The sequence below is a fragment of the Crotalus tigris genome, unplaced genomic scaffold (assembly GCF_016545835.1).
Source record: "Crotalus tigris isolate CLP2741 ecotype Arizona unplaced genomic scaffold, ASM1654583v1 scf7180000024286.1529876, whole genome shotgun sequence".
NCBI lineage: Eukaryota > Metazoa > Chordata > Lepidosauria > Squamata > Viperidae > Crotalus > Crotalus tigris.
The window spans coordinates 360,691-385,808 of record NW_024100459.1 but is presented as its reverse complement, the minus strand read 5'-3'; the positions used below and the strand labels follow the sequence as shown (position 1 = coordinate 385,808).

Here is a 25,118-nt window from a genome sequence, read left to right as displayed (position 1 = left end):
AGCAAGGAATAGAAATCCTTCCATTCTCCACCATTCAGTCAGAATTGAAGAAGCTTCTTGGATGAGAAGCAAAACATCTTCAAAGAAAAAACAAGAAAGTGCAGTTGCCTTTTGAAAAAGCACCTTCGGGATAACTCTAGGAAGCTAACAAAATTTAAAAATTATACAAAACAAACAGAAGCTAAAGGCAATGATAAACATACAATGGCAACCAAGGAAACCAGCAGCCAGCCCATTTGGACTTAATTCCTCTCAACCATGGGGCAGTGGGGGCTGGGAAAATTACCAGGCCTTAAGAGCTTTCTGAAAGGCCGGCAGAATTGGACCTAATCTAATCTTGGTGTTATGGTATTCCAGAAAGATTGCAACAGAAAAGGCATACTTCCTGAGTGCCACAAGATATCATTCCTTAATTGATAAGGCCCAAAATATATCCTTCCTGCTAGATCTGATGGGGAAAGATAGAGACAATTGGAGAAAAGTTGTCCAGTTTCTTTGTGTATGCCTTGAAATGGAAAAAGTGAACTGATCCTGTACTTCTATAATGCATCTGATATAGGAAATCTTTGGCTATCTTGAAGCCTTCAAATATTTGTGTCGAATAAGTGAACCAGCATGTTGCTGTTAAAAAGAAAACACAGTCCTTCCGAGTGACCTGAATCTCTTTGATTCTCAATTTCTGCTAATTTAAAATACCGTAAATGCTGGCGTATAAGGCGACTTCCGCGAGCGCTGAAATCGGCGCCAAAGACGGGGGTCGTCTTATACGCCGAGTCGTCTTATACGCTGGAAATACTGGTAGTTTCTGGCGTATAAGACGACGTTCTAGGAATGCGGCCCGGCTATAAAGACGGGGGTCATCTTATACGCTGGGTCGCCTTGTACGCCGGCATTTACGGTAATCGGAAATGGTCTTCTGTTAATCTCCAGAAGAAATCCAGAAACTAATACTTCTTGTTCCTTTAGGAATTATGAAGTATGCCATGTGCTAGAGTTAAATACTTACAAGCAAAGTGACAGATTTCATAATTATTGGCTATCTAGGTAGACAGTATCATATATTACTGGAAGCCATTTTAGATGCATAGATTAATACATGAGCTTTCAAGCTGTGAAAAGGTGGACATCACTTGTTATTGAAAATTTCCTATAGTGCTTTCAAATGATTCAGAGCTTTTGGAATGACATTAAAACCTGGCTCTGCCAGTTAGCCTGGGGGCAGGGGCAGACAACCTTGGCTCTTTTATGATTCGTGGACTTCAACTCCCAGAATTCCTGGGTGTTGAAGTCCACGAGTCATAAAAGGGCCAAGGTTGCCTACCCCTAGCCTGGAGGCACTCAACATTGGAGGTGGTTAATGCATTAACTGAGAAAATGCTACCGTCGTACTAATCTTGCCTTTTTTTGCTTCTTGTCTTTATATTTAATGTATTCAACATCTTTTATATAGACTCAGCCTTCCATCCTTCTGAGGTCGGTAAAATGAGGATCCAGATTGTTGGGGGCAATATGCTGACTCTGTAAATTGCTTAGAGAGGGTTGTAAAGCACTGTGAAGCAATATATAAGGCTAAGCACTATTGCTATTTTATATTTATGATTTTCATTGTAAGCTACCCAGAGTTGCTTTTCAGAATGCGATGGGTGGCATGTAAATTTAATAAATAAAAAGTAAAGTTGGAACATGTGAAAACATCATTATGACAAGGAAGATTCCTTTTATAAGGAATAGCCCCTCTTTATAAACCTTATGTCCAGAAAATTAATTATGGGAGTAGAGTGGGATGGGATGGAGTAGGTAACAGGATAATCACAGTAATCTTTCTGCCACTGAATCTGATTAACTCACAAGAGCTTTTATTTAGCAGTGGCTGAAAAATAGGCATGTGTAGCACTAAAGGAGGAGTTTTCTTGAATTAAGAAGGGCAGCCTGTAAATTTTATAAACAAACAAGCAAACAAACAACAAATGGTGTAGGGTTTCCTGCCTGAGCAGGGGGTTGGACTAGATGACCTCCAAGGTCCCTTCCAACTTTACTACTATTACTATTACTAAGAGACATGCTCACATGCTGGGGACATTTGTCTAGCAAAAAGTTATATTTCGTTGGACAGGCAAAACATTCCTATTCCCTCACTAGATTTTGTTCTGCTTGCTGGTGTCTTCTTTGGCAGCATTACATGATCAAGGAAAAATAACCTGTTAAGATTCAATATCAACCTTGAATTTTATGCATTCTGAGAAGTTACTCCAAGGGTTATCTATCAGAGCATTTTTTAAAAGATTTGTTTAGTTTCAAAAAGTAGACTTTCCCAGAGAGAAATAAAAACTGGAGAATTAGTGGTTTTTGGATTTCCAAATCCTTAAACCTAGACTTGGGAACAAATCATGAGTAGGACTTCACTAAATTTGTGTGCAGAGAGCTTGTGTGTTAAGGGGAAATGGCAGAAATATGTCAATGTCACATTATTAATGTTGGCAAAGTGCAAATTAGTGATTTAATGCCAAGAATCCTGGCCAAGAGTCATGTGTTGAGTGGGTGGCCCTATAAATTTAAACAAAGCATATGCTCTCCTGCTGGGGAATAATCCTTTTCCACATTGTTGCTTTGAACCTAATGCGTTTTAATATAAATTCTCCTAGAAATATTTTCCTGATAATTGAGGTTCGGGGCACAATATCTGTACTGGAGACTCCATGGGCAAAAGCCACGAGGCAGGTAGAATAGTGCTGCCAATAATGGGATACAATTTTTCTGTTATAAATGGTCAGTACTATTGTATTACATCCTTTTGGTTTTCTTCACCTTGAGAACACGGACAGTCTTTGTAATTAATAAAGGTGGTCAGGAAGGCCTTATGGAAGAAGGATAATATTCTCACCATGCATATTGGGTAGAAAGAAAAACAGGAAAGAAATAGCCAGAAATTGGAGATGCAAAGGTATGAATATGTGTGGAGGATTAAAATGCACAGATTGTGCACATTAGTAAGAGTGATAGGGTGAGTTGTTCTATTTTGAGATTTGCTACCATCCATCCATCCATCCATCCTTTTTTTCAGCAAGACATTAGAAACCACTGCATTTTTTTAATGACATAGTTCCCCTTCCCTTTGGTAGTGTCCATTGTTTTCTTTAAAGACCACTTTAAACAAGATGAATTTTCTGCGTGGAAGCAGACCACACAGATATTCTCTGCTGTTCTGTAATGATGTGTTTGTGAGTCATGAACTTGCAACACAGCAAACTGTGTAGTGATGATCAAACAGATAACCGCCAGGGGCCCTCTACATGTGACAGGAATACAACTCCCAGAATTCCCACCTGATTGCACAAATTGGGAAAGGGAAGGACTCCGAAGGAGCCCCATGGTTTCTCATGTTTCCCTAGTGCATTTATAATGTTTTCATATTTGCTTGAGAGTTGTGCATTAGTTAATAGCTCTCATGTGGCTGGAAGAATGTATTAAAGCAAAGCAAAACAAAACCCTTAAACAAACTCATGAAAGAAAGTGGTGAAACACTATCTTCCTGGTATGTTATTTCCCTTGATGAGAGAGATCTCTTCGTGTAAGTCTATAAAACTTTCCAAGTGCTGCTCCTACTGTATTCTTAATTGCTTTCAAGGAATTTGATTACCACCACAACAGCCTCTTTGGGTATGGAATTTAATCAAATGTGGAAAATTGAAAAGAACCTGACATTGTGGTTTTAAATGATGCCAGAATGGCCACCTGAACAGTTTTATCTTTTCCTTCCTTTATGTTAGGGGTGTCAAACTGCCAGCCCGCAGGTTACGGGTCACTGTGCCCACCCCATTGCCGGCAATGCAAAAACAGTCACAATACGTTATGACACATCACGTAACATGGCCAGTTTGACACCTGTGCTTTATGTTATCTGTGCATTCCATTGTGGCCAAGATCTGACACAAAATAAAGTCTTGGGATAAAGGATGTATGGTTAGACTAGACTAGACTAGACTAGACTAGACTAGAATAGAATAGAATAGACTAGACTAGAATAGAATAGAATAGTTGGAAGGGACCTTGGAGATCTTCTAGTCTGACCCCCTGCTTAGGCAGGAAACCCTATACCATTTCAGACAAATGGTTGTCCAATCTCTTCTTAAAAACTTCCAGTGTTGGAATATTCATAATTTTTGGAGGCAGGTTGTTCCATGATTAATTGTTCTAACTGTCAGGATGTTTCTTCTTAGTTCTAGGTTGCTTCTCTGTTTGGTTAGTTGCTTCTTGTCCTGCCTTCAGGTGCTTTGGAGAATAGCTTGACTCCCTCTTCAAGTCACTCCAATCTAGAACATCTGAGAGGCAATGTGGAAGAGTTGTTCACCTTTCACCCCCTCAAACAATTGCAATTTACAATAGACTGTATTTCTGATAGGCACCCAAGGATTGTATTGCAGGTAGTCCTCAACTTAGAATCATTTGTTTAGTGACCATTTCAAATTACAGCGGCATTGAAAAAAGTGACTTACAACCAGTCCTCGATCTTACAACTGCCAAAGTGTCCTCACTTGGGCACTTAGCAACTGGCATGTATTGATCACTGTTTCAGCATCCTGAATGTGATTTTGCCATTTACAACCTTCCCAGCTGGCTTCCAACATTCAAAGTCAATGGGAGAAGCTGGTTATGCTTAATGACTACTTAACTGCTGTGATTTCCTTAACTGTGACAAAAGACTGTGTCATAAAATCAGGTACGACCCACTTAACAACTACATAGCAATGGAAATCCTGATCACAATTGCAGTTGTAAGTCAAGGACTTTCTTTTTGGGATCTAGTTCATGCCCTGCTGGCGCAGTGGTTAGAATGCAGTACTTCAGGCTATTTCTACTGACTCCCAGTAGTTCAGCAGTTCTAGTCTCACCAGCTCAAGGTTGACTCAGCCTCCCAAGGTCGGTAAAATGAGGACCCAGATTGTTGGGGGCAATATGCTGACTCTGTAAACCGCTTAGAGAGGGCTGTAAAAAAAACCCACTGTGAAGCAGTATATAAGTCTAAGTGCTATTGCTATTATAGGAGAAGCCCATACCACAAACAAAATAGTGCAACTGCTGGAGACAGCCATTGCCATTTCATTTGAAAAGCAAAAGTAAAGCTGTACAGCAGTGGTTCTCAACCTGTGGGTCGGGACCCCATTTGGGGTCAAACGACCATTTCACAGGGGTCGCCAAACAAGGCTGTCTGCCATTTTTTCCCCCTTTTCTTTGGCCATGCCCCTGGCACCCGATGATGTATAAGTGGTTGGGGGTCACCACAACATGGGGAACTGTATTATGGGGTCGCGGCATTAGAAAGGTTGAGAACCACTGCTGTACAGGATTGGATTTTACAATATAAATTGGTTGTGATCCTATTTAAGGACATTTCTAGGCCACTCTGTATTCAATAGACAGCTTAATTCAAGTTACATAGTTCTGCTAGTACACACTGGATATTAGAAATGAAATGAATAAGAATGGTTACTGCACAAGTGGGGAATGGAAAACAAGCCCATATTTTCTACTCTCACAAATGACTTGTCATTGCTTCAGGTAAAGATAAGAGAATCATCGCAGAACTACTTTTATAGCTTTGAAGATCCTCTCATCAATTGCCAACTATAATTTATTAAATTAGTATGCAGATGAAACTAATGAATAAGTCTAAAAAATTGAAGGTGTATAACCTGTTGCATGGCAAACAAGTGGTTTAGATATATCAGTACCAAAGAAAAATATCAGTGTAGATTGAGCTTAGATCTTACCTCATTTAGCCAAAAAGTTATGTAAACTAAATGGAAACTTGTAAAAAAAAACCTGTGGAATATTATAGACAACTTAAATTTGATCGGTTTTCCTTGCTCGATTCCTTTCCAGATGTTGGGCTTAATTTTCCTTAATCCTCACCCAGAAGGGTATGCAAGGGTAGCATTGGAGAGCAATAGGATGAGAAAGTTAGTAAGGGTTTTGTCTTCCTGGGCTCAGAAATCTCCTGGGGTGTGACTGTATCTGTGTCATCAAGCTTTGTCTGCTTTTTGGAGGAAGAACAAATAAACAAAATATTGTAGAGTACAGACATCATATTGACTTTCACCTCCCAGATGTAAAGTATGACTCTGAAAGCTGGACCATCAGAAAAGCTGAATAAAGGAAAAAATAATACATCTGAGCTGTGATACTGAAGAAATTTGTTGAGAGTACTTTGGACAAGAAGAAGAACAATTCATTCAATACTGGATGCACAGCAAAACCAGAGAGCTCATTGGAAACACTAATGAGGACCTAATGCTTAAAAAGTTTGAAAACATGATGCAGAAATGAGGGTCTTTGGAAAGTATCTTTTCCTGATGCTTAGAAAAATGTCAGGCAGTAAAAAAAAAAAAGGCTGGCAGAAGAAAAAAAATAGCTAGCTACTATCCTTGATAAGGATAAGCTTACAAGAATTCAGAGCAGCAGTACTAGCAGAAAATCTTGGTGGACTGTTTTTCGTTGGGTCACAAAGAGTTGGAAGTGACTGAACAGTAAAAAGGATGTGGGGGGGGCTTTGGTAAAAAGAATTCGGTCATTCTAGGAATTGTAATTTGATTGGACAGAAAACAGAGCTTTTTTGTTAGAATAAAAATATAATTAATTGGATTGGAAAGGGACAGAGTCAAATTACCTGCCTATTGAGGTAATTTGAATACCTTCCATAGAATAAAGCCTCTATGGAAAGGGATTCTCTACTCCTTTGTTTGGATACATCCAGTGGTGTGGAGATCATTACATAAACCGATTGATTTCAGTGTCAAATTGCTGTTTCTGTTAGGAAAATCCAGAATCTGTTATCTGTGATGTTTTATTAGCATTTGTTTAAAACACTGGCTGAAACCCAGTAGGGTTTTCTGGCCATTTTCTCTGCGGTATTTATCTTCCCTTAAAAGCCCACATTGGCTTTCAAGTGTGTTTGTTACACATCCCAGAGCATGAAAATATGAAGGCACCTTCCAGAATAGAACTCGTTCTCTAGTCTGAGACCATCTCAGAGAGACGGGATGTAAAATCATAACCTAATACATTATTGTTTATAGGTGTATATGATATATATCATATATCATATGAGCCATTTCTAAACTTTTCAATAGAAGGCAAGTATTATTTTAATGTGTAAAATTTAATTGTGCAGTTTATAAACACTACTATTCTGGAGACATATCAGGAGAGGTAAAAGATGCTTTCGTAATTAAAGAATGACTAACAGTAATAAATCCCAATTTCTTTATTAACCTTGAAAAAAAAAAGACTCTAATTTTTAAAACGAGTTTACGTTACTCAGACGAATATTGCTTTAAGCTTTCTTTTAACTCCTCCAGATGCTTCCTTTTTTCTACTCCTTGAATTGAATCCAAAGTTTGGTTTCTGATTTCTTAACTGGAAATAGTCTTTTCATTAATCATTTTGGTCATTGCCTTGATCTCTTCAGGTCAACATATGTACTGTGTTGGTTAGGTGATCACAGAGTTATAGACTGAATCATACCTGCAGATGAAAATAATTTTAGGAGTGCTTATGTGTCTGTCACAAACAAAGCAAGGAACATAACTCATATTGCTGCTACACATTACCACAGCCAGGTTTTGGTACAACCAGTTCCTTAAATTCAAAGCAGTCAGAGTGCTAATATTTAATTTAATTAATGATTAGCATTGTAAATGTTTCATACTGAGGGGATTGGTTATTCATTCAGCCTGATGATTTTTAGTCATTTGGCCAAATAAACCACAAAATTAAGAAATATTTATAAGCAGCCTAGCTATTAACATTTTGACCACTTAAGAAATGAGAAAGATTAATATTTCATTAATTTTATTCTTAAGAAGCTAGCTTACCCCTGATTTTTTCTATGGCTCCAAAATACATTGTCTATGAGAAGCCCTGACCTCTTTGTTTGCCAGTCATAACCACAAAGATACAACAGTTTTGACTCAGTCCGCTTTGATTTAAAAGCAGTTACCGAGTTTAGGATGGAAGTGTGCTATTTTCATTTGGAGAAGAGAGTTGTTTAATCCATCTTCTAGGATCTGCTGTCTAAAGATTTTTGGGAACAAATGAAACAACACACTCTTCTCCTCTTGCGATCTAGAGAACAGGCTGACCTCCAAAATATTTGGGTTAGATAAATAAATACCGTAATCTGAATTACAACAATTTCCCAAGCGATTAATTGATACCATCTTCACATATTTATTGTATAATGTACTTGTGTCGAAATTATTTGATCAGAGATGATAACCTAAGGTAGACACATCTTTTTTATGTTGTTAATGTACTTCGGATACTATTTTTAGATCACTTAAACAATTGCCTGTCTCCAATCCTGGTATGCCTATTTTGTTCCTGCTTAAATTATAGTGTGTTCTAGTTTTAAAACTGCTGTCATAAAACTAACTACCTTGAAGGCTTTAGATGAAGTAAAAAATAAAAATAAAAAAATACAGCAATCCATTTTGGAGTAACAAATGTATTTAAGATGTTGCAAAATGAACTGTTCTAAGTTGAATACCAAAGCAAAGGAAGAATGGAGAGGAGGAGGGAGAGAGAGATAGAGAGAGAGAGGGAGGGAGGGAGAGAGGGAGGGAGAGAATGAAAAGTGGAAAGGATGTATTTTTACCTATAGCTTGTAACTCCTTTCTTCCGTCATGCTAGTTGATGCTAATGGGAGTTAAATTTGAAAACATCTGGAAGATCAGCATAAGGAGAAACTGTATTGTTTATTCAATAAAGTCATAACATTCTTAGCTTTTAACTTCCTTTTCAGATTTTAGTTTTCATATCGCTTAAAAATATAATAGAGATGAAAAATCAGCTCTTTCAGCATCTAGATTTAGCTCAAATGAGGTATATCTGAAGTGCATTATAAAATCTTAAAATCAAACTTTTGCAGTGGAAATGTTCAAAGGCTTTCTAAGTACACCAGCATACTGTTATTACTCTGTACTGAACGTGTCAAATGAAGTCTAACAATGCTAGGTGTGATAGGTTGAGCTTTTTTATTGTTGTAAAGCAAACTCAAGGTAGGTATTCTGATAATGAATTTCTTTCTGTACTGTTTTTTTGTATTATGACTTGATCCACAAATTTTATGATTTTCAGTTGCTATGCAGAAAGCCTAAACAAGGATGTTCTTTTTTCCTTCCCACTCAAGGCCCAGAGTTATCGTACTGGGGTGATTAGAGGTATAAATTTTAATAATTTTTTTTAGCAGGTTGTGGTTGAAATTGCAAGTCAATCCAATGTTGACATTGCAAGCATATGAGGTATATTTTGAAGCTTCATCACATCAGATCCCTACTAACTACATGTTTTTATTTATATAAGCATTTTTTACAGCTGCCCATTACACATCTGCCACTCTGGGTAGGTAACAACACTTCCTCCCATAAAAATAAGAATAATAAATCTGCGATGATACATCTAACAATATAAATAACATTTGTTTATCCCAGAACCTTGGGAAGGACTTGACAGGTGGACAAAAATGCCAAATCCAGTCTAAATATCTGCTGACTGTGTGACCAACCATCACCATGCAGCTGTAATAATCAGAAAACATATATCATCCAACCATGTAGTGAGGCTCACCTAATGTGGACTGAACCTGAGAGCCCAAGGTGACATCCAATTGTGTGTCATTTCTTGAGAGAGTTGCCCCATTCAGAGACAAAGATGAAAAATCTTCAGATACAGAAGCTCCCAATAGTCACTTGGTCATGCTAGGGTTGATATTCTGTTCCTGTTCATTCCCATCCATACCCTCAAAACCTTTAGAGAAAAAACGTTGAGAAAAAACATTGATGGCATCACTTGGTCAGTCAGGAGCAGAGAATATACAACATACTGATAATATTTCAACTCATGCTGGTAGATGATCTCACGCACTAGCTTCATGTAAAGGTTAAAGAGAAGTGAAGAGAGAACTGGGAGAACCACACTGTACTTCAAAGAAGCATTCACCATCATCTTCCACATCCCCTATTTGAAACCTTCCAAATCCCAAATCCCAGACTTTTCATTTAGTAGTTTTTCAGATTAAAAAATTACGACTTTCTTTTACAGATAAAATAAAAAAGGCTCCAGTTTTGTCTCATTGCTGCAATTGTCAGACAATATGGAAAGAGCAAGTAAAATGGTTATTGTAGCCACAGGATGCAGATTGACTTATTCCAGCTCCTACTGTTGTTCTGAACTTTTGTCTTCACACATAGTGTAAAAGACAAAGAGAAGGTTGCTGAATATAGCTGAGAGTTAGCATTGAGTGAATACAAATGAATATAAATGCTTGAAAACCCTTTTGTTACAATCCTGAAATCTCTTCCTTGTTTTGAAAATGAAGCCTTGAAATGGAAGAATCAAATTCCTTCTTGGAATGATTGAGCATTTTCAAGAACTCAGCAATATTCATTGATCAACTGAGTATAGAATATATGGAAATTCAGTTATAGGTAATCAATTCAGAGTTGCCATTGATAGTCTTGTGTTAATGAAAGTGTTTAAAAGCTTGGGATTGTTCACATTAAGTCTGCTAGGCCATAAACTAATAGCCAGCCATCAAAATAATATATGGGATTTCAGCAAATGTTGCTGGCTACTTTCTCTGGCTACTTTTTAAAAAATATAATTTTAAAAAACTTTCTCTGGCTACTTTTTTTTAAATATAATTTTTATTAAACTTACCAAAAAAAGAAGTGAGAAAATGGGGAAGGAAGAAAGAGGGGGGAGAGAGAAGTGTAGAATAAAGGAGAAGAAAGAAAGAAAAGCATTAACTTCCAATTCTTTTCAGCGCAGTAGAATAAAATAATAATATTAGTCTTTTTACTTACGTATACTTAAGATAGCCATCTTTGCTAGTCCTCTCATTTTTCCAGCCATTCTTCCATTGTGGGAAACTTTCTCTGGCTACTTTATAGAAGTTGCAATACAACAATTATGTTTCATAAATTCAAGGGATTGATGTGGACAGAATCTTTGAACTGCTGGGTTATCCTCATCACTAGACCATAACTAGCATGACATTAATCCTTGTCAATGAAAAGCACTTCTGTCTTTTTGCGCTGTCAAGAATGATTAAGCCACAGGTGTCAAACTTGACACGTCACGTGACATGTCGTGATGTATCGCAACTCCTTTTGCATTGCTGGCAATGGGGTGGGCACGGCTTCGGTATGATGAAACGGGCCTGTGGGCCGGCAGTTTGACACCCCTGGACTAAGCGTTCTATTTTTTCTACATATTAACATGGAGAAGGACAACCAAATGATTTGTCAAATATAAAGGACACAGTATTCTTACTTTGGAATCAAGGAGTTAGATTATTAATTGCCCTGTATTGTATGTCTTATTCACAGTTATTGTTCTTGTTGCACAGTTAGGGAACATACATGATAAATCCTAACTATTTATTGATGAACCTAGTAAATGATGCCTATCTATAAAAGCTGGTGATATTTTGAAAACGCCCAGCAGCTTCTGGGTTATGGTATGGCTGTATTATAAGGGCCTAAACACTGCTGTGAGTAGTTATTGGACGTAGTGAACTGTTTGTTTCCCATAGAATACTCCCATTGAGTATATCTTTAAATATGTAGCAATTACTTTTACCTTGTGTAGTAGAGAACCTATTTGAGAAGAAAACTCAATGTTTTCTTGTTTTACTGGATATAGTTTCTGCAGCAGTCAATCGGATCCTGTTCTATTTCGTTTGTCTTTTAGAGTTTGTATCTATCTATTTTTTCATTCAGCAGCAAGTCCATGGAAGGCATGGATAAGAACAAAACAGAATAGATTTAGAAACTCAGTTTTCAAGTTATTGACAATCAGTGTCAGCATCATCTCCTGATCTATTCTACACCTTGGGGAAATCTCTGAAATATTTGCAACACATTCATTTTTAAAATTCCTGAGTAGGGCTGGGCAGCTACTGGCTGTGAGTCCCAGCACATCAATTACAGCAGCCTTTTTCAATCTTTTTACCCTGGAGGAAGCAATGAAATCAATGCATAAAATTATTAAATCTACAGGTCACTGTATATTATTATAGTCAGTAAGTTGTAGATTATCCAATAATAATTGTCAGTGCTCTTTTGAGTAGAGAATATCTTTTTTTGTGTGGATCTTTTATTTTGGCCAACTTACTAGCCTGCTGTTTTTGTTTGGTATCCCTTCCCCCACAAAGGATACCAATGCTCTCGGTTCCAAAAATGATGTTTATTTTTTCCCCCCAATTCCAATCGCTTGAAGAACCCCTGTTGAGAAAAGTTGATTTACAGCAACCCACCTTATGCAATCTTAGTAACAATTTCAGTTGAGTCAAATAAAACGCTGTGCAAAAGTGAGTTCCCGCCCATAATATTTTCTTGGCTAAAAGGAGTGGATGATGTAGTACTTTTTTTGAAAAAAACAAAGGGAATGTTTTTAAACAGCAATGTCCAGTTAAATTCTCCTGTGTTCAGTTACCTAACAGATATTAAAATATTCACCAGAAAGATAATGTGAGGTAAACAGTAAGCAAAAAGGCAGTGTTCTTGTTTCTGAAAAGGCAGGGTTTTTTTTTTATTTTTTGTTCCATGGTTTCTTCGTTCTCTTTTTAAGGCATCTGGTACATAAAAATTTGAGCTAAATGCCATAAAGGGAGTAGGGTGGGAAGGTTGGTGGTAGTTATGAATTTTTTGTACCTTCAGACTTCTAGTTTGGTTCTAGCTGAACTATTAATAAAAGAAGCACTGAGGAAATACCCCTGGGAGCAACAATTATCTACAAATGAGAAAGCCTGTTTTAACAAATCATCTTTGTGACTAAATATGGGTGATCTGCTCCCACATGATTTTTTTAGGTGTGCCCTGAAGCTTTTTACCAGAGTTCTTGTGGGAGCTTTTTGAGAAGTCTAGAGTCTTTGGAGGATGGCTAGGAGAGATCACTGCAGGCTGTTTGGACCTGGGACGGAAGATACCATCAGTGATTCTAATTCTTAAACAGAAGAGTTGACATTCAGCCCAGTAAAGTGATGAATTGGCGAAGTTAATGATCTTACACAAACAGTATATTTTAATAAATTAAAAAAAAACTGCAGTTGATTTGTAGAAAGGGCAGGTGGAACATTGGCACTGATGTTGTGGTGCTACTCTGGGGGAAGACTTCCACTTGCAGATCCACATGAGAGAATGCCAGTAAGAGGGCTCGCAAAGCATTTGAAAGAAGCTGTGTGATGGATGAAGAAAGCATTAGTCAAAGATTTAAAGTAGTTGCACCTTTTGTGATAGTTACATGATTGCTTTTCCTCCCTCCTCTGGTTGTTTACCATATGTGTGTAAACCCAGATAGCATTTTAGCTGAGACCACCAATTATAGTAAAGTATTTCCATACCAATAAAGATGGCTCTTAGAAACATTGAATGAAGATGTGGCTGCTTTAATCCTTTGAGGAATGTGCTTCAGTCACCCCAAAACACTTTGTAAATAACTCCTTCAAGTGTCATCACCAGTATGTTTCTTTTGGTGTGGGTTTGGGGGGTGGTTTCTATGAAATAGTACCTATTCTTCAGCTACATTGCTACTTTTTAACAGGTAGAAGTCAGAATAGCTTGTTAGGACTGCAAGGAACAAAAAGCAGATTGGTTCACCCATTGAAGAACAATTAATCAGTGGAACGACTTGCTTCCAGAAGCTGTGGGCGCTTTAACACTGGAGGTTTTTAACAAGAGATTGGACAACCATTTGTCTGAAATGGTGTAGGTAGGATTTCCTGCTTGAGCAAGGTCCCTGCCAACTCTGTTATTCTATTAAGTTCAAATATCTGGGTTGTTAATAGGCTTAACCATTGTGAAATTGCTACAAAAAAAACAACACTTAAATTGGTACTATGTTCATAATATATTTACAAAGGCAAATCTTACTTAGTTTCAGGTTAAATGAAATAAACTGAAGGACGGTCCAACCTCTCTAATGCCTTAAAAGATGAGAGTACATTTGCCTTTTTAAAAAGATTTGAAATCTGTCCATGTCTTCTAGAAAACTTTGGAAAGGCATTTCCTCCAAGTGTTGCTGAAAGAGTTTTACAATATCTGTGGAATATTGTCCCAGACCAGGGATAGGCAACCTTGGCTCTTTTATGACTCGTGGACTTCAACTCCCAGAATTCCTGAGCTATTTTCTGATCGTCTCTGTTTTGGTTTCACTTTTGGAAGTGATTTTCAAAATAGCTTCTTTTCGGTTGCTATGGAGAAGTTTCGTTTTTTTTTAAAAAAGAACATCATTGCTGTCCTCATCAAGTTAAGAACGTTCAATATTGGATAGTTTTTTTTAAAACAGATTTTTTAATGTCATCTGATCTCCCTGAGATAAATAATACACTGAGTAAACTGATGCATAAAATGAGGAGACTATAGCACATGCACAATATGTAGTTGTACAGTATGTCAGAGCTATATATTCATCATCTTTGTGTTGTTGTTGTTTTTAAACTAGGTGACTTTAGAAAAAGTGCTGGGAATCACTGTGTCTGGTGGCAGAGGATTGGCCTGTGATCCTAAGAATGGTCTCATTGCTTATCCAGCTGGGTAAGTTGTTAAAGGCACTCTTTAAATGACTGCAAGGCTGCTTAAGGATAAAGTCTGCCAAACATGTCATGTAGTAGAGTGAGACTTTTGGAAATGTTCTCCTAAATTCATTCCAATTATGATGTATAAGCAATGTTAATTTAAATTGTTGCTAGAAGGAATAAAACTCTTGTATTCTTCATCTGTCATCACTAATGAAATCTTTTTTGTCATGTTTCTGAGATTTCTTTTTTTAAAGGAAAAGAGGTATATTAAACCTGGTAAGGTTTACTGCACTGATTATCTTTCTTTGGTGGCACAGTGGTTAGAATGCAATATTGTTGGCAAACTTTGCCCACAGCCTGCAGTTCTATCTGGACAGAGCTCAAGGTTGATTCAGTCTTCCATCCTTCTGAGGTCAGTAAAATGAGAACCCAGATTGTTGGGAGCAATATGCTGACTCTGTAAACCACTCTTAAAGAACTATGGGGCCAAATGTAAGTCTAAGTGCTATTCCTATTGTATTGCTATTTTTGAGGTTCCTCTTCTTGTTTTCTGCTAAGGTTTTTTTTTTTTTAACTAGAAGGTTAAACGAAAGTCAGAAAAATGTGAATCTGAATTCTTCATAAAGCTGGAGTTGCCCTTTTAGAATGGGAAATAGCTGTATGATATGAAGATTTATGAGCCAAAGTTCCTCTTGCATGAATAGTTGTTCTGTGTTGTAATATTGGTCCTGGGATTAGATTGTTCTTCCCAGTATTTCTTAAATGGGCCAAAATAATTACCTAATTGGTGGATAAATTCAGTGAGTGGAACCCTCCCATCGTATTAATGGAAGCAAGTATTAAAAGGCAATGTACTTCGGGTTTTCCTGGAAGCCAATGAAGATGCTTGAAATGGTGACTAATCACTACTTGATTTGACATAATTTTTAGATAGGCTTTACATGTATTCACAGAGATCAAAACAATAGTTTGAAACAATGGATTCAGATTATTAGCTCCAATGTTCTCTGACCACATCGTCCTTGTCCACAGCCTCATTCTCTTTTTGTGGTCCCGGAAGATTCCTCCAATCCTGAAAGTGGAAATTCTGCAGCACAATTTTTAATCTAATCTATTTTTTCCCCAAAGAAAAAAAAAATCAGAGCAAGTTCAATATATCTCTTTTTCTTTGAAAAAGAAACCTTAGAAAAGAATCTCGTATTTTGGTATCAGGGTCTTTGGTGATGTTACTGCTGTGTTCCCAACTGCCTTCTAGCCCAATCTTAGTACTGTAGCTATTGCTCTGATTTTACTAATACTACGAGTAGTGTAGTCCCACTGCGAAATAAATAAATAATAATTTCCACTCCCCGCCTCAGCAAAGGATAGCTGAATGCTATTTTGGAAAGACAGGCTTAGAGAAAGGGCTGGTAGTCTTTTCTTGGAGCCAATTTCTCTTCTTTGCATGGGCCTAGTGTACTCTGTCTTTCTGTGGAAACAGAGCAAAATGGTTAGGAAGGGCAGAGATCCAAATTAGGAACTGTAAGTAAGCATTTTGAAAAGCTGACATGGGTCAGGCAGTCCTGCAGTTTGAAACTGCAGTGATTCAGGAGTGCAGTGAATATTTAGATTGTTTTGATAATTTCATTTTGCTAATGTCAGTGGGTGGTTCAAAGAATTTCAAACAAGAAGAAAAGAAATTGAAGCCAGTCTTAGAAGGCTGTTGGTTTGGCCATAGTGAATCTATAGAGGAGAGAAGAACAGCAATCATTTTTTCTCATAGCTTGGTTATGCTATCCTTGAAAGCAGCTTTTGTCACTGAGCTTACTCTACAGTATGCTCAGACTCTGATAAACTAGAAGAGATGTTTTCCTTCAGAAAAGAGGCTGTAAAATCTGTAGGATAGATATAAGAAAGGCGGTGACACTAAGATGGGAGGCCTGTATGGTGAAATCTGGATGTACTTCTCAAGTATAGCCATGTAGTTGGGGATGATGAAAGCTGTATTAGCCCAGCCTACCTGGAAGGCATTGGATTGGGGAAGGCTGTTCATCCCAGATTACTGTGGGTTGAAGATGATATTTTACCTGCTGTGTTATTCTGTCACCTCTTAAAGTCTGGTGTGCCTCATCAAAATTTGAGCTAGTATATAAGTCCTGAATTTTGGGATTTGGAGGCAAGGCTAAATATTTAGACTTCTTGGCTGGTAAAAAATGAAAATACTTAGCAAGGTACTGATGGGTATTTGCTAGGCAAATGAGCCAGAATGCTGCAGCAAAATTAAATCAAAGGAGGGGCTAGGTGACAAGACAAAAATCACAGAAGTTGCCTGCTGGAGTCACCTCTTTCCCTCCCTCCCTGCTACCTCCCAAAAAGAGCCATGGAGATGATCTTGAGGGAAATATTCAGACAATAAAAGGAGCAGAAGCATTCCTTGAGCCCTGGAAAGAAGACTGTATTGGGAAGAGACTCAGGGTGGTTCCTCCTTGCCTTAGTGAGTATAAGAGGGAGGGGAAAGTAAATATCAGAAAACCTGCAGTATTCTGTTAATACAACCTATCTCAGTCTTCTTGTGGAGTCTGTTTCCAGAACTGGACCCTTCCAGACATAAGATGTTAAGAAACTAAGTGTTGCTTTGAAGAGATGCTTAATGTCCCTTGTGGTTGATTTTTGTGTGGTCATAAGGTTGGATTTTTATCTATTAAACTTGTTTACCACCCATCTCACCACAAGGTGATTCTGGGTGGCTTACAGCATCTTAGTTTTGCTGCAGAATGATGGCTTTATACAGCTGTCATGCTACATTCTCTGTGTTCTATAGGTAGCCACCCGGTGCTCTTTGCTGTTTGTCCCATAAAATGCTACAATGCCTCAGCAACCATGTCTTAAGGCCAGGAAGGCTGTTTTTGTCTGCATGTGTGCTGGTTTTAGAACTGTATGTTTCATTCTCTGTTAAAAGAATTGCCACTATGATTGTGCATACTTAATAGCACAATAGCAGAGCTCAGAATGGATTTTAAAAGAATGTCAATGAAAATCAGTGAAAATGTAGAACCATGCATTTAGTGGGCAGTGCACTCAGTTATTATTGTAAGCTGTGGGAGAACAATGGAATCAGAATGTGGATTCAAAGGACTACAAATCTTTGGTAGGTATCCCAGGCGTGGGAACAAGAGAAAATTTAAAATTAATTGACTTTAACTGGGAGGGACAGAATCCAGTTAATAGGATTACTCCCATGTATTTAATAAGCCTCCACTTTGAGCAAATGAAAATTTTAAATCAGTAGCAACTTTTGGAGGGGTTCTGAGAGCCACACCCAGAGCTTTGGATGATTAGACCTCAGGATTGCAGCTTGAAAGCAATAATGGTGTTTTTATTTTTTCCTGCCAAATGAACCTGTTCGTCATGCTCACAGCCTCTAAAACCAGAAATCATTTCTATTTCCACTTGATAAGGAAATGTTTGGGAAGTTGTTATCCAATGTACCGTGTCAAGCTAAGGATATTTTAATAAAGCCTGAGAAACTGCAGGAATCTTCAGGCGTCTTTAGCATTTTCAGAAAAATATAGGGAGCTGAGAAAAAGGAAATTTATCTGAACTTTTCAGAAGAGTCTTGCAGATTGTAGTAATTATCAAAAACAAAACTAGTTTCTTCAAAATCTCCCATTAGAATAATATTAAAGTCTGCCTAACTGGTAATGCCAAAGTGCAAATATATAAGGAAGCAGAAGTCTAACAAATACATAAATCAACTTTCTAAATTTGGATAAAGGAATCATGGTTCATAAACTCTACAGTGTGATTTGGCTAAATAGTTGCTTGTCCATTATGGTGGGCTGTTTTACGTTGCTGGGGCATACTCCACTGTCAAGACATAAAAGAGAAATGGTTGGCTGCCCTAATTAAATTGCAGGGTCAGTTTGTTTTCTCATGTTCTCAAGGAATTTATACCTTCTTGGCAGGGTGCAGAAATCTGCTTGGCACTGTTGTTACACTGACTATGGAGTTTTTCTTTCTCCAGCCTTCTTCTAAAAAAAAAAAGGCAGTGGTGAATAGAATTTGCTGGATTGTTTGTTCTTGGAGTAATATGCATTTTGCTGACTGGAGCAGTGCACAGTATGCTTGACACCACATGGATGCCTTCCTTATAGTTCTTGCATATGTCTTAGTTCTGCTCTGTTCCACTCCAAATATCCCATCAGTTGACTCAACTTTTATTAAATAGTGCCAATACAAGGCAGGCCTGAGATTCAACTCACTTGCAATTTCAGCTCAGCACCCAACTTCGTAAAAAGCATTATTTTTTCAGCAGTTATTGGGAAGCCCACATTCATTTAGCTGTTAACATTGTTGGACCCTGGAAAGAATTAAAGGCTTAAATCTCACAGGAGGACCACGTCAAAATCTTGTAATTTGCTTCTGAATGTCTTTTTAAATTTCCCTTTCTTTATCTGTCTGATAAATGCTAATGTTAAATCCCATTTGGCATCTGCTGAATTTATTTGTTCCAAAACAGAAACCCCAATCCTAATAAATCTAACTTTGCAAGTTAGATTTCTCTTGCAGAATTCATAAATTGCGAAGTGCCTAATGCAGTACCAGAGTGGGTTTCCAGGTCCTGTAACATTGGCTTGGGGAATGGTACTTTGCATGGCCTGTTCTCTCAGTTCAGCCAGCCTGAGACTTGACTCAAGAGTGAACCTGTAATTTAAATGCAATTTTAGTCTGCTGTAATTGGTGCATAGTGTAGCTCTTCCTCTGCTGAGTTAAAAGATTAGTGTTTAAATGAACATCAGCAGGAGGAGGTGTAGAAAGTGGCAGAACAGATGACAATCCCTAAATGCCCTTAGAATCTTTGTTGTTCTGATTGTTATGAGGTTTCTCCTTTCTTTTGGTTGCCAGGTGGAGACCTCACCTTCTTGCCTTTTCTTGTCTGTATCTAGAAAATGTTAATGAAGACTAATGATGACAGAGACTTTTAACCCTTGCTGTGAATTCTCAAGATTCATGTGACATGTGTTCATGAGATTGTAGTTTAATAATTTGTCACACATTTGTATTTACTTCATTATAAATCCTAATGTTTTTTCTAAATTCAAAATGGATGAAATGACCCAGGGAGAATCTGTGTATTTCAACTTTAGGCAAGGACCATGGATCTGGACATGATTCCCTATCTTGTGTTTCAATTGTCAATGCCAGCAGTGACAAAGCCACAGACCACAGGCTTCAGTAGTCCAAGAACCTCATGACATATACCATTCAATTGTAATTAATTATATAAAAGTAATAAAGCAGCTTGTATAGTGAATACCAAAGTTATTCCTTGGTTTTCAAAAATCCTCCCCCCCCCCAATTCATTGTGATCCAAAAGGATATTGAGATGAAATGAACATTTTTGCTTGCTTCATAATAGCTCTTGGCTCGTAGCTAGTGAGCAGCCTGAAGTTACTGGCCTCCTTAAACCACAAAAGCCAAATCTTCCTCCCATTCTGGTTTAAAGCTTCATTTTTCTTTGTAATAGCTGCATTTCTTCTAACCTGATGTCATACGTTTTGCAGGGCCCTCTGTGAATAGGAGGGCCTGCACAGATTTATCTCATAAGATCCTCTGAGGCTCTATAAAGAACCACCAGGCCCTTTCAAAGTAGAAAGAACAGATTACACACACAGACATACACACGTACACAAGTACCTCCCCCCCCAATAAAACAAGAGCATCAGAAGGACCTAATGTCTACTAGATGGTTTGGGTCCTTGGAAGAGGATAATACAGTCAGGCTATGCTTCCTTCTCTAGGCGTTGGTAGTCCTGTCTCTTTTCTTTCTCCTTGAGCTGAAAGAATCCTTTTTTGGATGAATCTGTTCTCCTTTCCATCTCCTTGGTCCCTGTTGTCTTTGCAGGCAGTAACTTTTTCCTTTTCCATGTCATTACTGTCTCAGGTAGTGGCTTCTGCTTCTTCCCCTGTCCTGCTTCTACTTCCCCAAAATGCAATTTCTGCACCGTCTCAAAACAGCCAAGGGTAGAGAACATCATAAAGGGACTATACATAAAACATTGATCCCAACATGACAAATCACTAATCCTAATGTTCCTGATAAAAGACAAGCTTGCCAGTACTGCCTCCTTAGCCACAAAATAAACCTATAATGGAGAAAGTCTACCCAGTTACCATGGGAGTTGTACTTAATGTCTTTCCGCAATGTCTTTCTGTGTCATCCTGAATGACAAAAGGGAAGAAATTAAGCCTTTCTGAGAGGGGCCACATATTAAATGACACCCTGGGGCCACCATGGAGAAAGTACTCATCTCACCTTTTGCTGAGGTGAGACCATAAGTACATTTTTTAAACTAATCTTTTAGACAGGATCACTTTGGAGTTCAGTTAGTAAATCTCTTTTCCGCATGTGAGGTAAATTTATTCTCAGCAGTATCTGCAACCCAAGAATTGGCCCATCTATCCTGGATTGACCTAAGACATTGGGCTACTTGAGGTGAAGGGATTTATTGGACTGGTGGCAAAATCTAACTTCATTCCTGCAGTGGGATGCATAATGCAAGCTTTAGTTCTGTCAACATGTCAAGGAGATGCCATAATCTACAGCATGTGGGGATATATCTCTTGACTCAGGAGCCACAGCTCGTGTGTTAAACAAAGGATATGTCTCTTGAACCACTTTTTGTTTACCCCCAATCTGTGTGTTCATCTCTAACTTCTGTCTCTTTCCTTTATTGGTGAAAGAAGGGAAGTAGTTTGCAGTTCACCTTAGAAAGCCTTTCAACTGCCTTATTTCCCCTGCTTTGTATATACAAACTAGGCTATCAATGGGAAGAAACCTTCAGCAACTTTGTGAAAACAATCTCTTAACTGTCACACCTTGTTCAGATTTAATAATGGTGGAAGGCTTTAAGCTACTTTTATTTATTTATACAATATTTTTACTTTAACAGGCCAAAGTATTCTGGTTGCCCTTTTCCAGTTTCTCCCGATCTTGCCACATGCTTATGTGTGTGTTTTGTTGACGTTGCTGCTGAGATTCTGTATCCTAGAAACAAGAAGTAAAACAAAACTAAAAACCCTCAAAGGTTACTACTGAAGAGTAAAAGGACGTAAAGAGGAGAAACTCATCCATCTGAATCCCAAGCCAGATGCTTTATGGCTCAATTTACTTAATATATATCTTCTTTCTTAAAAAAAAGAAAGAAAGAAATTAGCAAGATGCAAACCTTTGCTTCAGGCAAAGACACATATACTATGAAGCCCCTTTCCTCCAAGTTGTTCACCATCCACCAACTTCTCCTTCTTCAAGTTAACGTTTTACACACCATAGCTGGCAACTTACAATCTGCCTGGTTAGACTCAAGTTAAGTCCTAGCAACTTATAAAACTAGGATTGTTTTGTGTCTAATTTCAGTCACCTACTAATATTGTTTGGAATGTAATGAAAAATATAGAATAAGCTTTCATAATGGTTTGACACAAAAGAAAAAAAAATCCTTGCAACCCCAAATGAAGAAAAAAGGGAAAAACTGATGCTGTCCATTTTTGTGACCAATCCTCCCCACTTTGTATCATTCTTCTACTCCCTGCAAACAATAAATAAAGGGGCTAAAATGTTGCCTTTTTTTGCTCTTTGCAATCGGACATATAATGTCTTGGTATTAGAATGGATGAAGCTATTGAGTGAGTTGCAGGAAGGTGAAAAAAGACAGCTGTCGAGGAATAATTCTGGGAAGGCTGAGTTGTGATTGCTTATGAAGAAAAATAGAACTGTTGTTATTGATGTGATGACATTTAAGGAAAGCTGGAAACAGTAAGTTCAGGAACCGGTACAGATCTAGAGGTCAGCCTGATTTAAAAGGCCCAGAGCTCTGAATCCAGAAGAAAGTATGGTAGCATCTTGATAGGGGATATTGTGTTTCGGCAGACACAAGGCCCGGGGGGCGGATGCGGCCCACGAAGTGGTTTCATGTGGCCCACAAAGCCATCCTGGAAACAGTGAGGGAACGGCCCCTTCTGCCTTGGCCCTGGACCAGGCCAGCTGGGAGCCAATGTACAATTTTGTGGTGGCCATCTATGCTGAAACACATTCAGTCTTAGCTCCATAAGCCCCCCCACCCCGCATGGCCTGAGAGGAACAGTGGGGCTCCTCCAGTGGACCATGCCTTGGCACTTGCCCTAGTCCCACCCCCTTCTGCCAGAGACCCTCAGATCTATCCCACTCCTGCCCAGGCCCCCACAGGCACCCTTGACGTGAACGATGTAGAGCTGGCCACACCCACCCAGTAGGCCACACCCAACTCCATCCACACTCACCCAGTAGGCCGCACCCACCCTGACCACACCCACCCAGCCTCCTGAGAGCAACCGCAATGCTGATGCGGCCCTCAGTGAAATTGAGTTTTGACATCCCTGTGTTAGGGGGAGAGAGAGATGCAATCCAGTTGCTGAACCTGGTGAAATACTTGATATTGACCCAGAAGAAAGCCTTAAAGAAAATAGCACAATCGTAGTACCTTGTGTAAGAGAGATTCCTAGTGCTCTTTACCCTCTTGAGAGATCCTGCAGGCATTATCATTAAAAGAATCTGCCTTTGCTTCTCAGTGCCAAGTAGATGTTATATTGTACCCAGCATTGTAACCTGATATAATGATTCAGACTATTAAGATTAGCTTCCCCCAGTTGGGCGCCTTCCAGATCTGTTGGATGAGAGTTTTGGTCATGTTGGCTGGGAAGTGGGTGAATACAGTCCAAGAGATCTGAGAGAGGCGGAGATACAGAGAACATGATGATGATATAAGCCCTACAGCAATTATACCTTGTGTTTTATTTATTTGATTAGGCGTATATTCCACTATTCATTCAGGTCAATACTGCTAATGTAGCATTTCATTCTCTTATTCCCCTCACAAGGTACTTCTAGATTGGACTAAGAGAGAATAAGTTGCCCAAAGTCACTTTAAGATGGATTTAGATTTTTCTTTTCCAGTACAATACCTGAACTGCTGCACCAGGCAGTCCCTTATAAACTATAAAACAAATGTATTGATGAGAATAGCTAGGAGGCTTATGTTGGCAGTGTTCCTATAGTTCAAAAGAAAAATGTTAATACTGTACTTCTTCACAGTTTTGTATTCACTGAAGTTATATGTCTATGAAGATTCTCTTCTGTGATATTATGGTCAGTGAAAGATCTGGGTGTTTAAATGCTAATCTGCCTCTGTTATTAAAGGAAGGGTTGTGCGTATGTATGCATTTCTATAGACCTATCCAAGCCTCTCTTCACCTTTGCTTTGATACCAGAAGTGACTCTGTTGGAGGAAAAACATCTCAGAGCCTATCTGCAATGCCTGGGATATGCTTCTGCAACCCTTTCTTATATCATTGTACATCATTGCACTGTTATTTAGCTCAAAACCTAGACTAAATTTCCATCTTCCTACAGAAGGATACAAATGAATCTCTGTCACATGTACCATTAGACTTTAGCCTTCACTGTAAGTTGTCCAGCCTCTTGGTGCCTGTTGGGTGTAAAGGGTATCATTATTGGGTACCATTGGATTTTGAAAGTATGAGATCTTCCCCTCTTAAGCTAATGTTGCCAGCATGAATGGCAACCTTGCTGAGTTGAGTGCAGAATGTCAATAATCTTTTCCTTCTAACTCTTATCATCACCCTGGTTATTCCTTTGATTTGGTTATTTGGTTTAAACCTCATGAACTTGAGGAGCCCTGTACTCCTGAGTCATAGACTTTCAGAATCTGCTTTTTCTAAACTTAGGAGATATTTTGCTTGTCATTTCTGAGCCAAGTTTCATGGAAAATGACAGTCATCTGTGTCACAGCCAAGCTAAATGGTAGGATGTGGGAGCAGATATCACTCAGTATTTCTCCAGCCAAAAATTCTGCTATAATAAAGAATAAATCATATCAAATGTTGAATGACAAGTTTTTTCCCTCCTTCCTTCCTTCCTTCCTTCCTTCCTTCCTTCCTTCCTTCCTTCCTTCCTTCCTTCCTTCCTTCCTTCGCAAATTCCCTTTGAAACTGCATGTTTCTCACTGCAGAGTCTCCTCTCTTCATTTTCTTTTCTGGCGCATAAATAACTACATGGATAAATGAAAAAAAAAAAGACCTCTTAGCCAAATTATATGCTATGCACAGCATGTTCTCATAAAGGCTTTTCAGTCTTAAGAAAGTGCTATCCCTATGAAGATTGGGTGTCACTAAATGTGTGCAGGCCACTTACACAGCTGAAACTAGACTGTTGTTTCTCCGTGCCATATGATATATCTGGGTATATGCATAATTCTATATTTATTTATTTATTTTGTCATATTTATGTAGTGTACTGTATATCGGAGGTGGTGACCCTTTGAGAGCTGTATGCAATGAAATTTCATTTTAATGTATGCCGATTAGTGTACATTCAAAGTGACAATATAGTTATTCTTCTTCTGATCTTCTAACTTAAGCAAAACACTGTTGCTGTGGCCTGCCTGTGCTTGAGAAGGTCATAAAGTGGGTAGCTTGGAGGGAATCAGCTTCAAGCAGAGACACT

General features: G+C 38.4%; 1 protein-coding gene and 1 long non-coding RNA gene across 4 annotated transcripts in view; one reads left to right on the top strand and one right to left on the bottom strand.

Moving 5' to 3' along the window:
* The window catches only part of MAPKBP1 (mitogen-activated protein kinase binding protein 1), a 132,890-nt gene that overhangs the window by 24,612 nt on the left and 83,160 nt on the right, over window positions 1–25,118 (top strand). For all 3 annotated transcript variants that reach the window (XM_039323881.1, XM_039323882.1, XM_039323883.1), the window contains one exon: window positions 14,503–14,594. In XM_039323881.1, the coding sequence (XP_039179815.1) occupies window positions 14,503–14,594 (92 nt within the window). The remainder of the gene's footprint in view (window positions 1–14,502; window positions 14,595–25,118) is intronic.
* LOC120299255 lies at window positions 6,779–11,149 on the bottom strand. The gene is made up of 3 exons (XR_005554367.1): window positions 10,863–11,149; window positions 9,625–9,804; window positions 6,779–7,521 (listed from the first exon to the last, which is right to left on the bottom strand). It is a non-coding gene; the product is annotated as an uncharacterized LOC120299255 (long non-coding RNA).